Source organism: Eptatretus burgeri, chromosome 13 (assembly GCF_056783735.1).
Source record: "Eptatretus burgeri isolate ZD-2024b chromosome 13, Ebu_testis_v1, whole genome shotgun sequence".
Lineage (NCBI taxonomy): Eukaryota > Metazoa > Chordata > Myxini > Myxiniformes > Myxinidae > Eptatretus > Eptatretus burgeri.
The window spans coordinates 2,131,667-2,149,476 of NC_140973.1; the positions used below are offsets into that span (position 1 = coordinate 2,131,667).

At 42.2% G+C, this 17,810-nt stretch overlaps 1 protein-coding gene across 2 annotated transcripts in view; it reads right to left on the reverse strand.

Annotated features, from left to right (window-relative positions):
• The window catches only part of ATRIP (ATR interacting protein), a 48,914-nt gene extending 38,913 nt beyond the window's left edge, over positions 1 to 10,001 (reverse strand). Inside the window, exons 1-3 of one of the 2 annotated variants that reach the window (XM_085850795.1) lie at positions 9,983 to 10,001; positions 6,807 to 6,880; positions 4,776 to 4,931 (exon numbers count right to left, since the gene is read on the reverse strand). In XM_085850795.1, coding sequence (XP_085706921.1) covers positions 4,776 to 4,802 — 27 coding nt within the window. In that variant the 5' untranslated portion in view covers positions 4,803 to 4,931; positions 6,807 to 6,880; positions 9,983 to 10,001. The other variant, XM_085850794.1, reaches the window with a different exon arrangement.
• Between the last annotated feature and the right edge of the window lie 7,809 nt (positions 10,002 to 17,810).

Below are 17,810 nucleotides of genomic sequence, written 5' to 3' on the forward strand. Positions count from 1 at the left end.
TTTTGTCAATGCCATTTCTTTTAATTTTCTGATTTTAATGGATATATTAAGTTCTGAATCACAAACAAACGTTCTCTAATATTAACAGTGAAATAAAGAATTGTGGAGACCAAATACTTTTGTCAATTTCAACTTATTTTCAGAGAAAATTGTGAGTTATTTGAAAAAAGCCAATATTTTTGACCATGACAGTTGATATAAGGACACAATGACAAGAGGGTGTGATAAATGCTGACAGCAAACCACAACCACCATGTTAAAAATTTGGAGTCAGAGGACCATTTGGCCCATTGCGCCTGTACGTTGCATACACAACATCGACGATAATAAAAACAGGTTGTGTGGCTGCAGCTATGTCGCCTCTTTCCACTCGTTGATTGGTCACGGCACTGACCAATTGGGGTGTGCCCGTTTTTCTCAGCGTCGTTCTTCATGTTTTCAAAGGTGGGCCAAGATGGGAACTCCGGCCTGGAGACAGACCATTAAGGATGAAAATAATAAAATAATAAATATGACGAAATGTTTTATAAACATGTTTTTGTTTCCATTGGTACAGTTTGTGTCAACAAAAAAATGTCATCACAATAAACATCACAAGAGTGTGTTGCACGCTTTGATTGCGATCGCATGGAGTATGATATGTTGTGATCAATAAAATTTATTACAAAAATGACAACAATTATAAAATGCATTACCAATTCTACGGCGCATTGTCTACCGAAGCTGGGCCGAGAAGGACGTGTGACACACTCTTGTGACGTCTATTGGGTAGAAACACACTCTTGTGATGGCCTTCGGGTGGGAGTGCCCGCTAGTTAATTAAATCCATGTTTATGCACTAAATTTGATTGGGTGGGCTGATTATTTTTGTGGGAATGGGAGGTGAAGGTGGTTGTTGGGGAAACAAAAAACAAACATAGATAACCAATTCACTTTCAAAGACCCACTCAAACATCACAATCACGACATGTCGATACAATCACCCATCCTACCCAGCTACAGGTACGATCCCTGCCAATATCGCCATACCTCACTAGCCCTAATGCTTTGAGGTACCTATCCAATTTCAATTCAAACTTATCTACTGTTTCTGCTACTACTACTACCACTACTACCTTTCCAGGGAGACCATTCCATGAATTTGTTACTCTCCAAATGAAAGATCACTGGTTTACTACCATCTGAACTATTTTCTTCTTTAATCTCAGGCCCCTGGTCCGTTCACCGTCTGTTGTGCTGAATAATAATTCTGCACTTATTTTGTCTCTACTTTCATTATCTTAAACATCTCTATGGTATCCCCTCGTTACCGCCCCCCTTCTAATATAACGAGCACATTGAACCGATCACTTCGCTCAGGATAGTTGAACATAACAACTTTATACTGGTAGTGGACAAAGGATGGAAACACCTGGGTAAATGAGGGACACCAAACAAAGGCTTCCACACAGGTGTGGCTCATGTGTTAATTAAGCAAATAACATCCCAGCATGCCAACGGTCATGTATAAAAATGCTGCACAGGCCTGGTTGCCGAAAATTATGGCAAGTATGGCTGCAAGAGGAGATCCTCCCCCCCCCACACCCCCAATGCCCCCATCCACAGAGCACGTGTGGTCGCCCAATGGTTTCATGAGCATGACATTGATGTTATCCATATATCATGGCCTTCTCAGTCACCAGATCTGAACCCAATCGAGCATTTATGGGATAATTGGAATGATGCTTGAGGCAGCGTTTTCACCTCCATTAAACAGATGAGTTGATTGACTTTCTCGTGGAAGAATGGTGCCGTGTCTCTCCTGCAGAATTCCAGATGCTCACGGACTCTATGCCACGGCGCATACAGACCGTACCGGCCGTACGTGGTGGCCCAACACCCTATTAAGTGACTTTACATTGGTGCTTGCAGTTGTTTTTTTTATCCACTACCTGTTTGTTACAGTACACCAGTCCCAGGTAAATATTTGCGATTTTTATATTCCAGAAACATTTTGTTTCCAGCTAGCAACCCAGCGTCAATTTTAGTGACATACACACTTATTCACCAACGAGCCTGGTGTTGGCGCAGTGGTTAAGGCAGCGGCTTGGGATACAAAAGGTCCTGAGTTCAAGCCCCATTGGGCCACTGAATTAATACACCAGGGGGTTGACTCAGCCTGTCATCCTTCCGAGGTCGGCAAAGTGAGTACCAGTATACTGGGCCGGTGTATACCCCGGTTAAAATAGGTGAACCATATCCCGTGTCGTAAGAGGCGACCAGGGTTGCATCAGGAAGGGCATCCGGCGTAAAACATGTGCCAAATCACTATGCGGATCATACGGATGATCTGCTGTGGCGACCCCTAACGGGAGCAGCCAAAATAAGAAGAAGAAGAAGAAGACACTTATTCACCAACAAAAAAACAACAATAATATTAATCCGTTTTATGTTCCCAGGAATGAAATGTTACGTGTTTTGTTTTGTTGTTCCTCGTTGCAAAATCCAAATCTCAGTCATGAATAATACACCGCTGTAAAGGCCGAGCCGAGCACTAGACGTAACGCCATAATGACGTCCCAGATGTAACACCGTCTAACTAAATCCTTCATTCCGACGCGATTCTGCCGAATCCGCCATCCTTAAAATTTTACTAAATTTGTCTGGCATTCAGCCTGTCGCTTACGGAAGTCACAAAGTCAGATATATGGGTTATATTGGTCAACTGCCGTGAGCAAAGCGACTAGATGGGACGGGTTGAATGCTGAACGCTGGGATGGTGTGCACGTCCTTTGAGGCCTGGCATAGCACTGGACGCAATGCCGTCTTACTAAATCCGTCATCCCAACGCCATTCTCACAAATCAGTCATCCTTACCATCCTACTAAATCCATCAACCCAACACCCAGTGTCTTGCATTCAATCCGCCACCTACAGAAATTAGTCAGATATATGGCTTATGTTATTCAACTGCCGTCAGTGAAGCAACAGCATGGTTAAGGGTTGTGGATGTAATATATATATATATATATATATATATATATATATATATATATATATATATATATATATATATATATATATATATATATATATGACCGTTTTTACAGCCATTTTTCCCTGCTGTGCAGGGGTTTGGCTTTTTCTTGAGGCAATGTTTTATGGCCGGATGCCCTTCCTGACGCCAACCCTAGTCGCCTCTTACGACACACAGGGATATGGTACACCTATTCTAACCGGGGCATACACCGGGACCAGTACACTGGTACTCACTTCGCCGACCTCAGATGGATGACAGGCTGAGTCAACCCCGTGGTGTTAATTCAGCAGCCAACGGGGCTTGAACTCAGGACCCTGGGATCCCAAGCCGCCACCCTAACCACTAAGCCAACACCAGGCTTATAGATATATATATATATATATATATATATATATATATATATATATATATATATATATATATATATATATATATATATATATATATATATATATATATATATATATATATGTAGCCTTTAGCCATTCATAATTTAATCTATCGAGCAACAAAAATCACCCTCCACTGAACCCTTTATATGGCAGCAATGTCCTTCCACAATTACATCAACAAATCTGTACATAATTTTCAAGATGAGATCTCAATAAATTATTGGAGAATGTTCACATTACCTCTTGATTACAACTTATCACACTGCGAATAAAACATAAAACCCCATGGAGCTGCCTGGCTCTGTCTGTTTACCCATCACCCTCCTCCCTCCCTCCTCCCTGCCACCCTCACTACTAATATACTCTCAGCATTGCTCCAAGACTATTCCTTGTATTATTAATCATATTTCCATTATTCTAACCAATCCACAGCATCTTACATTTCCCTTTGTTAAAATGCATCTGCCAAGATCTATCTATAATTCCAGCAATCTCTGTGTGTGTCTGTGTGTGTGTCTGTGACCGCTGTTTCTCGACAACCACTGGTCCGATCTAATTGCAACTTGCCAGGTATATTGCTGGGGACCTGAGGATGTGTCTTTTCAAGGTTTGATATTAATCGGACAAGTGCCTCCCAAGTTATGGCCATTTATTTACCAAACCAATGACAAGACACGTTGTTGCGTGGGTGTGGCCGATGGGGGAAGGGAAGCTGTCGCGTTCCCCATTACGGGTTACAACGTACGGGCTTCCGGATAGTGATGACTTCGTGTATTCTAATAATTTCTCGATTTCTTATGCGCATTTATAGATAAACACAATGCCCCAAGTTATGATCGTTTTCATATGAGACGGTGCATAAATTTCGGTAACATCAGAGTGAGCTGGTATGCTCCGAACCAGGAAGTAATTTTTTTCTCTCTCTCTTCTCTTCTCTTTTTGTTTTTCCTTGCGATGACATTGTGAAAAGGCAAAATACGTTGGCGCTAATTGAATATTTGGGCATTAAAACTAAATTGCGAATAATCGTAACTGCGTATAATATGCGAACTTCCGGGCCACGCACGTACGGGCACGCGAGAGCGAAGAAACGGCCTGTGTGGTTGTTGTTTCTTGCTCGCGGTTTGAATATTTATTTGTGAATTTTTTTTTTTTTATGGCCACGTACTAGTTTTACCAAATCTATGAAAGTATCTCACTGTTCCTGAATCTGATCACCCACATCACTCATGTCGACCTTGTGTCCCAAATAAACACAATCTGTGTCTTCCCTCAAAAAAAAACCTGTCCATTAGCCTGTGTACTCCTTGTTCACATTTTAGCCACTTAACCTACCTGACCACCTCTCAAACCCACAGGCCCACCTGCCGTGCATGCTCCTTCTCTTGCATGCTGTGAGCATGGCTTCTCTCTTGGATGGCACACAGCTCCTGGGCACACTTTGTGTCCAACTTGGCCTTGTATTGTTGCAAAGTCGCCCTCAGTATGGATATCTCCCCTTCTCGTTCGCACAGCTCTTCCTGAGAATTGTATAAAAGGAATTGTGACGTCAGCTAAAATGATTCAACTTCCAGAATGCTTGCAATCACGTAATAGGACATTACTTCTCAATGTGATTCCATGTTTGATGGAATCTTTTACTTCCCTCCTCTCCCCCTCCCTCAACATATGTGGAAGCTGATCAGGGAAGAGCTAAACAAAAAAGGGTGGCAAGTGAGACCACACATAAACCAAATAAATAATCAATTCTTGAAAGAGTAAAATAGATGCAAGGATCAAAATTGAATGATCACAAGGTAAATGGTTTTCAGTTTAATCAGTCATCATCATCATCTTATCAAGCAAACTCGGGGACACCTTTCGATTGCTTGCCACTCAATGTTACTCGTCGCTACACTGGAGGTCACAACTCCTGCTGGTGTGGATCAAAGTTAAAACTAATCGATTTAACACACTCATAAAGCCACAATCACCAAACTGCGAGAAGGAGCCATACACAATAAAAGGATGGACAGCTTGACAAAAAGGCTTGAAACGACACGTGGCATGTTACGTGAAAGTGGTGAACGGAGGTGCCAAACGACACGCGGCTTGTTGTGTGGAAGTGGTGAACGGAGGTTAATCATCAAAACATTAAAACACCGGAACAAACAGAATCCACCTCAAGACCATGTCAGGTTTTTAAATTGTATCAATTTAACAAAAGCAAAAGGGTTGGGAATATCCAACAAGTGATAACACAATGGATCAAATTTTCATCTCTAAACGCAAGTTAACCCTCTCCTGGCAAACGTGCTCACGAAACAAACCAAGCGACGGATGGCAGATCCTTAATTATCCTATTCCTTAAGGCCGCAGACACACGATAGAAAACAAGGGAAAGTCACAAGACAGTAGAGTTCTGGGGACGAACGTTGTAAAGAGAACACCTGGTGCAGCTGGCCATTGTCCCCGCAGGCAGCGAGGGGGAGGGAACGGACTGATGGAGTGGGCGTGATGTCAGCGGGGCAGGGCATGGCTTCTTCCTTTTTAGCTCCCTCCAGAGTGCAGCTTCCAGTTCAGTGGTTCTGGGGTCTGTTCCCGATCTTTGGTGGCTCCCTTTATAGTTGGCCCCACCGACGTCATTGATGACGGTTTACGCCTCTCCACTCTCCTCTACCATTGGTTCATGCCCTGATCAGTCGGCGGGGCTGACGCTTTTGCCCCGTTAAGATGACGGCAATGTCGGGAGCACGACAACTTTTGCTGCCGAGACTTTCCCAAATGGCCTCGTGCGGTGCAACAAAGGGTGATATTTAGACAGAAACAAAGGGCAAGGATGGCAAAACAAAATGGCTTGCAGGGATGAGGAAGTTTGAGGTGGGTCCGACGTTCTAACTATGATTGAGCAACATACAGTATATCTAAAATTTAATTTAATTACTTCCACATTTCCATGAAGCATTCAATATGGAAATAACTGTGCCATATTAAACATTTAGTACCCCTTATAAATAATTCCTGCAACAGTATTATTCGCCGATTTGCCCAATTAAGGCGCATGTTAAATCCATATTAATTATCAAATTGTTTTATGGATAACAACAACAAAATACATGCTACCATCTTGAACATACACATTACTATTATAGTTGAACATATTTCCATTTAACAAATAAAAATTGGATGTTGGAATAAAAATAACAGACAACCTTTTGGGTGGAGACATGTTCACGAACTTGTATGTAAGCAATTTGTACTTTCCTGCCTTCTATGGTGGGCCTATGAATCTACTTTTGACACCAGGAACAAAATCGAAACTCATCGTGTTTATGCAGTTGGTTTTAACTGCCGACCATGACAACACATCACCTTGAGCACTCAACAACAATGTCACCACAAACATGGCTTCTCACCTTATCCTTCCTCTGTTGAATCTCAATGAGATGCCGATTATTTTCAACGTTACTTGCTGGTCCATTCGTACACACTAAAGGAGACGCACAAAAGAGCACAAGGGTTACCACCGTCAGGCATCGATCGGCCAAGCTCATCTCAGGTCCACCTCGTTACGTGAACTACTGGTGACAATAAATATCCAAAGATGATGAACCTATATCTTAAGCCATATGAGCATGGAATTCATCAAGTACCAAAGAAGCAGCACTTTCAGTAAGTGGGAGAGAATGTTTCAAAGGTTCTTAATCAAAATGAAGCTCAAACCAACAAGTTGAATACCATGAATGACCCCGCCGTTGAACGAAAGCTGATTACCAAATGATGTTGATACTTGTTCTGCTCGGATTTCACAACAATTATCTATGTTAAGACTGTAGCTACACCAGAAGTCACACTTTATGTGACTCAACGACGCGTCTGCTCGAGCGTGCTGCACCACGTGACGAGCCGTGACGCGGCGGGTGAAATATTTTTATATAATCTTAAAACGTCTCCAAAACATCCGATTTTTACCAAAATTTCGACAACCGAGTGTTAAGCGTCCTAAGCGATTGCAAAAACCGAAGACAGAATTAAAATCGAAGTTAAAACGAACTCGTAACGTCGACCAAAGCAAAAATACTCCATTTCTGCACAGGAATTTACAGAATTATTTAATATTATTTTATAACAGTGAAATTTTTTAAACAGCCTTAACTCGACGAATTGACACACAAATTCCGCCGAACTTACCTCGATCTTCCAAACTCACGCTCCGTCAACAATACCTGTGGTAACTTTTCTCGAGTTATCACGTTTTGGATGTTTGACCTCACTGTGACCTTGACCTTTGACCGATTTTGACCAAAATCTAATCAGCGCTAGCCATCACCCTCCTGAATCACGTGGTGTAATTTGACATTGGTAGCTTCTTCCGTTCGAGTTATCGTGCCTACAAACAAACAAACAAACAAAGGATGGAAGTGATCAATATACTTATGAAATCTTTAGATTTCGTAAGTAACAAACAGACAGAGAGGGTGAAAACATAACCTCCTTCACCTTTGGTGGTGGAGGTAATAAACAATTGCTTTAGAAACAGTCAAGAGGACAAAGGAAAACGTGATCACTCGTAAACTGCTGAGGTTAAAAATTAAAACCTTCAAGATACGGGATGAAACTTTACCACCACAGTGCCCGTAACCAAGCATCCAGACATACACACACTGGTGTAGAGTCTCCAAATAACAGATCCAAATCTACCCAGATATGTACTTTTACCTTGTAGCAACTGCCGACTGTACATGCCGATCGGGACATGAACTGCACCGCCATCCACTGTAAGGCGCTCGGTAAGCGGCTCAAGCAATGAAGCAGGCACTCCAATTAAATGGTTGATAAGTGATATGTCCGAATGTCGAAACGATGTCCTAATTGGACCAACTAACACATTTTTGTTTTTTTTTAGCAGTCAGAACAGCTGCGAAGTTCACTGATGGAGCTTGTAATTTTGTAATTCGGCTTTGTATTGTTACTTACGAAATCTAAAGATTTCGTAAGTATATTGATGACTTCCCTCATCTGTTTGTGTGCTTGTTTGTTCGTAGGCACGATAACTCGAGAATGGAAGAAGCTACCAATGTCAAATTCCACCACGTGATTCAGGAGGGTGATGGCTAGTGCTGATTAGATTTTGGTCAAAATCGGTCAAAGGTCAAGGTCACCTTAAGGTCAAACATTCGATTTTTGATGGTTTGGTGCAGAATCATCGTAGAAACTTCTGGTTTGCGTCGCTACCTTCTCGAGAGACAGCTTTTATTAGACAAGGGCAGAGGTCAAGTTGACGATTTCGTAAGTACCAGTCTATGACTGCTTGTTTAAGAGATTATCAAGGTTGTGGTATGTGCATAAATGAAATAAAGCCACGAACGCTAACGTCTCTGGGTGTTTATAAGCATTGCAATATACCCAGCGATTCGTGGCTACGATGAGCAGGTATTCGATAATATGAGTGAAGAAAGTGAAAAAAACAACTGTATAGTTAAGAAATCGTTGCGGCCTGTTCCAAGTCAAGGCATGGTTGAGCAGGCCAAAAAAAACATGGCGGCTTCAAACCCCGGCGAGGTTACCCAGGAAACACATTAAGACCCCAGAGAGCGAGGTGGTCGAGGATCGCCTGATGAAGGATATCTATCTATCTTCTATATATTATAAAACTCTCAACTTCTTTATATGTATGTTTGTATGTCTGTATGTTCCCGAAATACAGCCAAAACGGTAGACGATAGTGCAAAAAAATTCCGGCCCATCATACTCACCATTCTCCCACGGTGTGCAGTATCAGGTTTCGTTCAAATCGGGCAACGAAAAAAAATTATTTAAAAAATCGGTTCCCGTTTCAGTGAGGTACTCATCGGGATAATTGATCAATGGAAACACCCTCAGCGGTATAGTTCGCTGGAGCTATCTTTTAATTATTACTTTTTATTTTTTTTGAAATGATTTTTTTTTAATCAACCGCTGTCACCACAGGAACCCAACGGGTTCACGGGTCGTATAGTAATTAAATAAAGCCGTTAATTATATCTTCAAAAGGGGTGTATTAATTAATCCAAACACCTAAACTTTACACACACACACACGGACACCTTGTGCTTGCGTCCCAACCGCCAACAATCCGTTCTCGTCGTCGCGACGGCCCAGCTCCGATTGCGAGATCAATTCTTCCAACTCCTCCAGCTGTTCCTCAGTGAAACAATCATCGGCGAAGGCGTCTCGGTTCTGCGCGGCCTCCGGGCGGAGACTCTTGGCCGGAGTCTCCGTCGTCACGCTCAGCTCCTTTCTCGCCGCCATGAACATCCGCTCGATCGTTCACACAGCTTTCCACCACACTCGGTCATCAACGTGCTCCACATCGCGCCTCCATATTGTCAACGCTTCTCAACACACTCAGAACAACGGAAATATCCTCGGAGCCATCGAGCGATTTTAAAACGAGTTAAAATCCACAATCATGATCGAACTGATTCAAACCATCAAATAAACATCATGTGGTTTCAAGGAGATAAATTTACACAGAAATTATAACTGACAAGTTCATACAAATACAACTCTCGCTCCCAACAGAAGCTTCACGTGTGCAGATAAAACGCACCGGTTTACGCACGTACGTGCGCGTGAAGAACGCGTCGTGTGACGCAAGCACGTAGGCGTCGTGTCGAACGCGTCGTGTGACGCAAGCACGTACGCGTCGCGTGACGCAAGCACGTAGGCATCGTTTGGAAGGTGACGTGTTACGCCAAAGGCACAAGGAAATCTGACGCAAGAGGAGGCCATTCAGCCCATCATACCTGCGCCACATCGACAGCCAATCCAGACAAGACCAAGTGTATCACTCAAGACGGTCTAATTTCATCGGTAGAATAAGGGGAGTGGGATTGACACAATGTGACACGTTAAGGGATATCGCAATGGTGATAAAATAAAAATGTGGAAATTATTTTGAATTAAAAATAATTTTAATAAAAAATAAATGGTTGTTGTTGTTTTTTGTTGTATGTTGGGTCGTCGATCGAGTCGGAAATGTTTTTTTTTTAGATTTGTTCTACTCTGATTATCAGAATTTAAAATGGCGATTTCAGTTAATACAATGGCGATTTCGATGAAACTTGGTTGGTAGGTTCATACCATGACCTCGTTGTGTGCAAATGAGAACCGTTGCTATGGACACCACCGTTGCCTAGCAACGGGACTTTGAAATCTTTGAAAAAATCATAAAAAAATTATTTTTTCGAAAATCAAAAATCGGGCCACGAGCGACTGTGGGCAGTACATTCAGCCATATTGTCAAAAATTTCTAGCCGGATCCTATAAAAACTGTCGGAGATTTTAGACTTTGAATGAACCCAGGTCGAAAACAATAAAAAAACGAAGTTCGTTATATCTCAAAGACTGTGATTCAGATATACATGAAACTGGTGTGGTAGGTTTATGGTATGTCGTAGTTATGTGTCAGAAAGAACCGTTGCTATGGACCCCTCCGTTGCCTAGCAACGGCCAAAACACCTCTAAATGTGGGGGTATTTTAACGAAAAAACAATCTGCAGCAGTAACCCTTGAAGCTAGATTCATGAATTTTCTTGTGCTTAATCCTCAGGTCATTCCCCATCGAACGGGCCCATCGTGTCAGGTTCTATTGGGTAGTCGACTACCCATGTCCGCCTACCGGCTTGTTTTTGTTATTGTTTGTTTTTACCTCCGCCACCAAAGGTGGAGGTTATGTTTTCACCCCTTTCTGTCTGTATGTTTGTCTGTTTCTTGCAAAATCGAAGATTTTTCAAGTATATTGTTCAGTCGATTGTGTTATTCTGTTTGTCAATCGCCGACGGGTCACAATAATAAACCGAATCGTCATGAAACTTCACCGAGTTGTAGAGGACCAAGTGTATACCTCAAAACTCAACGAAGAAGCCTCTTGATTTTGAGGTCAAAGGTCAAGGGTCATTTTGACGTAAAATTTCTGAAATCGTCTTTTTTTTTTCATCCAATTGATTGAAATTTGAACAAGATTTGCATATTGCGTCACAGGATTGGGAAACCAACTCTTTTGGAGGTCAAAAAGGTCAAAGGTCAACTCAAGTTCAAACTTCTAAAATCATCAAATTTCATCTGAAAAAATCATCGGTATCATTTCGGCGTTACAACCCGTTGATGTCGGTGCAAAAGTCTCCATTGTGGGTAACAATCTCTACCATAAATACTTTCATCTTGTCCAGCCAACTCTGCACAATCTACACTTCAAGCCTGTGATGACTCCATCATCTGGGGGATGGGAACGATAACTGTACCTGTGAACTACAAGGGTATCAAGCTCAACAATTTCACCTTTTATGTTGCAAAAGGCAAGAGCATAATGGGTGTTAACCCGTTCGACAAGTTTGGGTTCAAACTTTTAGACCAGACATCCACATCATTGCAGACAATGACGATGCATATAAACACCTGTACCTTTCCCTGTTTATTGGGTTTGAGTAGTGTAAGAGTTACTCTCACACTTCTCGAGTGGACCTTCCAGTTCCACAAGTATCTCAAGGTTTGAGACGTCTACCTTTCACTGTTCGTGAAGAAGTTTCTAAGGAGCTAAAATTGCCTTGAATCAGAGAGCATCATTGAACGCATTGAATCGTCTCCATGGGTGTCGAATCTTGTCATCACACGCTGCAAGAATGGAGAGTTAAGACTTTGTGCTGATCTCAAGTCGGTGAATAAAGCTGTTATTTGTGAGAAATACCTGCTTACAATCACCAATGAACTATCTGCTTCAATCCACAGTTTGACAGTGTCCACGAAGCGAGGCTTGAGGAGAAGCTACCTACAGGTACCTCTTGCAAAGCAGATATTTGACTGCATTTGTGACTCATGAAGGCATGTTACAGTAACACAGATTGTCATATGGCCCCAGTTCTGCACCAAGTGCATTTCACAAGATTGTCTCTTTGGTCCTGTTTGGTATTGAGGAGACCCTAAACCTCCTCGATAGTGTCATCATCTGCAGGAAGGACAAAAGCAGAATACGGTCAGCGGCTGGATGAAGCACCATCCTTATGTCATCCTGAAATTTGCATGAAGCACCTATCCTTTGTGTCCGTTTTATGTCACAGTTGTTGGTGTCAACCTGTCCATGGAAAGAATACAAGTCTGATAGTGGCAAGCCATACTATTATAACTCCCAGACCAAGGAGTCTCGCTGGATCAAACCCAAGGAGCTGGAGGACCTTGAAGGTATTGAGTGGACTTGTGATGATTGTCCACAAGGTTGTATGTTGCTGCATCGTTGCTTTGTTCATATTTCATGCTTTCTAATGATGATTATAATTATTTTTGGCCACTTTCCTGATTGCTTGTAGATTTGCATTTCCAGCTCGGATTAAAGCCAACGAAGAATCGGAGAAAGTACGAGTGCATTTTAATATATTTTTTTTGGATCTCTTTTGTTCACCCATTGATTGCTCCTGCCTTTTATGTGTGGACAGATTATATCTTTTGTCAGATCCGATTATTGTCCCTTTTCTTCCTTTGATGCACTTTGAACTTTTATGCCTGATGATTGAGATTAATTTTTGATTTGATGATCATTGGCTTCTTTCGTTGTTGTTCCTGTGACTGATTGAATTCGTTTTTGTGTGCAAGGGTGTTTAAAATTGGACCTGAACATTTGCTCTTTGAGAGGTGGTCCAGTTTTCTTTAAAACAAACACACAGTAATATTTGTGGATTAATTTTTGAGGATATTTGTCTTTCGTATTGTGAACCAGCACCTACAGTCACGTGTTTCCCACTTAGATGCATGTTCTGAAAATGAACATGGTGGCAACTGAGATAACAAAGAGGGGGGGGGGCAGCAGATAATGATAATTTTGTGAATGAAAACATGTAACCTATTGGAATTGACTTTGCTGTTATTTTTTTTCATTCTTCGTTCTATGGATTTCCTGATTATGTTCGAAGAAGTCACTGCCATCAGCCACTTGGCGTAGAAACTGGACTACCTCTGCATCGTGGCTCATGAGGCCGACAGAGCTCAAAATTGATGGCCTGTTAATTAGGGTTAGCTGCCAATGTCAATCTCTTTTCTCTCTTTTCCGCTTGGCACCTTTTTCTGCTTAATACCGAGTGTACAGAGTGTAATTCTATACAACTCAAGTACAATTTATGGATAGACAAATGTATTTGGAGAGCAGCGGTGATCTCGCTTGACCTTTGAGTACACATGTGTGCAATCCCAGAATCAGAATATACCTGGTGTTGGCTTAATGGTTAGGGTGGTGGGCTTTGGATCCGAGGGTCTTGAGCTCAAATCCCCACTCACCTGTTGAATTAATACAAGGTGGGGTTAACTCGGCCTGTCATCCTTCCGAGGTCAGCAACATGAGTACCAGCTTGCTGGTATCCTGTGTCGGAGTGGCGACCCATCCAGGATTGTGCCCAATAGCCAAGGAGACTGCTTAAGCAGCACCAACGCTCTGCACAGAATATGGTCCCAATCTCCTCCTCCAGTATCAGAATGACGATGAAAAACGCAAGCACGGGACATTGCTCAATGCAATCATTCTCACTACAGTTTGGCACTGGAGCTTGTCCCCTCCCCCTACCCTCCCTCATTACCAATCACCATTTGAGTGAATTTTGGGAGTGGGTTCTGGTTGAGAACTATCCATAACCGAAAAAATAACTGTTCCAACCACACAGTCATTTGATCATTGCAATCACGTTTGTAGTGTTGATTCTATTTCCACCGTATTGGTTTTGCAGGTTTAAAATGTTAAAAAGAGTACCTCTGCCCCACTCCTGACATGCAAAAAAGCTTTCTTTATTAATTCATGTCCACGGGATCCTTTTTGTTGCAAATCGATGATGTATTGCTCGTTTGAAGCAATGTTTTTAAATATCCACTTTTGTTGAAACTTCTGTATATATACTTTTTTTTTTCTTTTTTCAAAAGAAGATGAGGAAGAAAAATAGTGACCTGAAATAACTTTCCATGTTGTTTGACTGGAGGACAAAATGAAGTACAAAATGCCCTAGAACCGAATGCAGCCGCCGCCGCCGCCTACTACTACTACTACTACCAATACTACTACTACTACTACTACGACTACTACTACTACTGCCACTACCACCACCACCACTACTACTACTACTACTACTACTGCTACTACTACTTCCACGACTGCATCTGCTGTGCCCGTCACAGGCACTCCACCGAGTACAGTGGCTCCTTTGGCAGCCGGTCCTGCTCTTGCCTCAGCCACAAACACACCGGGGACCATGAGCACCACATCGCCCTCCGAGAATGAGGAATCGCCAGCACCAAGTTCTGTGATGCCTGAGGAATCTCCTGGTCCTGGCGAGCCCTTACCTGCCGTCGTGCCTCCCCCGGTAGAAGCAGCGTCCCCAGTTACTCCCCTTCAGAAACACGAGCAGCTGCCAGCAGGGGAGCCTGTTGTGGGCCTGTTGTGGGGCCTGTTGTGGGGCCTGTTGTGGGGCCTGTTGTGGGGCCTGTTGTGGGCCTGCTGTGGGGCCTGCTGTGGGGCCTGCTGTGGGGCCTGTTGTGGGGCCTGTTGTGGGGCCTGTAGTGGGGCCTGTAGTGGGGCCTGTTGTGGGGCCTGTTGTGGGGCCAGTGGTCCAAAGGTTTGTGCTGCCGTTTTCTGTTTTTTTGCTGTTTTTATTCCCCTCGACAAAGGAGTATTACATTTGGGCCCGTTTGTTACGAAATCTAAAGATTTCGTAAGTATATTGATGACTTCCGTCCTCTGTTTGTGTGTTTTTTTTTTTTTTTTTTTTTTTTTTTTTTTTGTATACCTTGGTCGAGGCTCGTATGAGAGCTAACACACAACTCACAGCAAGCAAACTCACAGTTTGTTTGTTTGTAGGCATGATAACTGGAGAACGGAAGAAGCTACCAATGTCAAATTACACCACGTGATTCAGGAGGGTGATGGCTAGCGCTGATTAGATTTTGGTAAAAATCAGTCAAAGGTCAAGGTCACAGTGAGGTCAAACATCCAAAACATGATAACTCGAGAAAAGTTACCGCAGGTATTGTTGATGGAGCGTGATTTTGGAAGATCGAGGTAAGTTCGGCAGAATTTGTGTGTCAATTCATCGAGTTACGGCTGTTTTAAAAATTTCAGTGTTATAAAATAATATTAAATAATTCTGTAAATTCCTGTGGAGAAATGGAGTATTTTTTGCTTCGGTCGACGTTACAAGTTCGTTTCAACTTCGATTTTAATTTTGTCTTCGGTTTTTGCGATCGCTTAGGATGCTTAACACTCGGTTGTTGAAATTCTGGTAAAAATCGGATGTTTTGGAGACGTTTTAAGATTGTATAAAAATATTTCATCCGCCGCGTCACGGCTCGTCACGTGGCGCAGCGCGCTCGAGCAGATGTGTCGTTAAGTCACGTAAAGGTTTTGCGTGTGAGCGCTGACGTCATAGTGCTCGCCTCGGCATCCTTTCGAGTTGGGGGGGGGCGTCGAGTGTGACCTTTACGTTACGTTAATCCACGGTAACTCGACAACGGAAGAAGTTGATGGTTTTGTACAGAATCATCGTAGAAACTTCTGGTTTGCGTCGCGACCTTCTCTTGAGACAGCTTTTATTAGACAAGGTCAGAGGTCAAGTTGACGATTTCGTAAGTACCAGTCTATGACTGCTTGTTTGTTTGTCTGTCTGTCTGTCTTTGTCCACACAGAACTTTCGTGTTTTTTCTCCGCAACCGCTTGGCGGATTGAGACATAATTTTCACCATTGGTGCTCATGCAGAACTCATGTAGAATATTTTAATAATTATGACGTCATGGGTCACGTGCTGTGGCAGCCATATTGGAAAAACGTAAAAATTTTGGACCTCTGTATCTCTGAAACCTCACAAAGGAAAAAATTGAAACTTGACACTTAGCAAGTACTCCTCATTGGGAATAAGTTAAATTTTTTAATGACGTCATAGGTGCCCTCGTTATGACGTCCGTCGTAATTGCATATGTCGAACGCCATATCCAATCAGTATGAAAAATTTTTAGGGTCATCTCGGGATAAAATGCTCCACAGAAAAAAAATTCATGCCGTCATCGGTCATGGGATTCGGCAGCCATATTATTTAAAAAAAAAAAAACTTCAAAAATCTTCCTCTCTGAAGTGTCTGAACAGATCGAGGCGAAACTGTACATGTATGACCGCCTGTCCACGAGGATCAAAAAGTTTTTCACATATTATGATGTCATTGGTCACATGGTTTGGCAGCCATATTGAATTTACCCGAAAACCGATAAAAATACCCCACTCAAAAGAAGTCCTGGCGAGGGTTTGCAATCTCTGATTGCTGTTTTTTCTTGTTTGTTTGTTTGTTTATTGATTTTATTGTTGTTATTGTTGTTTTTTTCCCCTGCCACTTTGCGGAATGAAACATTATTTGTGGGGAGCAAGTCATGATTCCTTTAAAATTAAAACTCCACAGTTCAAAAATATGACCGACACATGAATTTTTATTTGTGTAAACATTTTATTGAAGGGAGCAAGCTTGATCAGAGTTAGCAAGAATTATCTTGCCTATTTTACGAGTCTCTTAAATCGCATGGTGGTTTGTTCAAGACAAATGTAATTTCATTGTGGGTGTAAAATTTAGTCTTTGCATGCTCAGTTTTTGATAGTTCACTCCCGTTTGCAGGAAATTTTAAAATTCTAGTTTAACTCACAGATTTTACTTTATAACCATTGAATGGTGTATAATTAAAGTGGTCTGATAGGATGGCCTAAAGTTGTGCACACTTGCCCCTTAGTTGTCTAGCCTGGGTTTGATTCCCGACCCAGCCATAAACTGTCATCCCGATATTTCACAGGCAGGGTGATTCATCAATGCGTGTGCCGTCCCTCAGACGGATGATAAACGGGCGTCCCATCTGCAAACATTTGTTAACGGATGTTAAAGATCCCATGGTGTCCTTCATGAAGAGTAGGCGAGCTATCGCCAGTACCATGGCCAAATTCTAAATTCCTGCCCCTAAAAATTCTAAAATTCTAAATTCTAAAAAAAAACAAAAAAAAAAAACAATCAATCAGTCAAGAAGAAGTGCATAATTGTCGTGAGAACTTTGGTGACAGGAGAAGCATCCTTAATTTCCTCCCTTTCACTCTGTCACAGTACCCCCAAATTTGATGATGGTAAGATGAAAAAAGAGAAGAAGGTTTACACATGGAACACAAAAGAAGAGGCCAGACAAGCATTCAAGGACCTCCTCAAGGATAAAATAAGCTCGTACAAGTTCTGACGCAGAATATCATTTTTGCCAAGTTTTGCCAAATCTTTATGGTCGGAATCGATCATAAAGCATCACGGTTTTAGCGTATTGCTTAATTACTCTCGCCAAAGGAGAGGGTACTGCATTTGGGTCCATTTGTTTGTTTGTTGTCTTGCACATATTG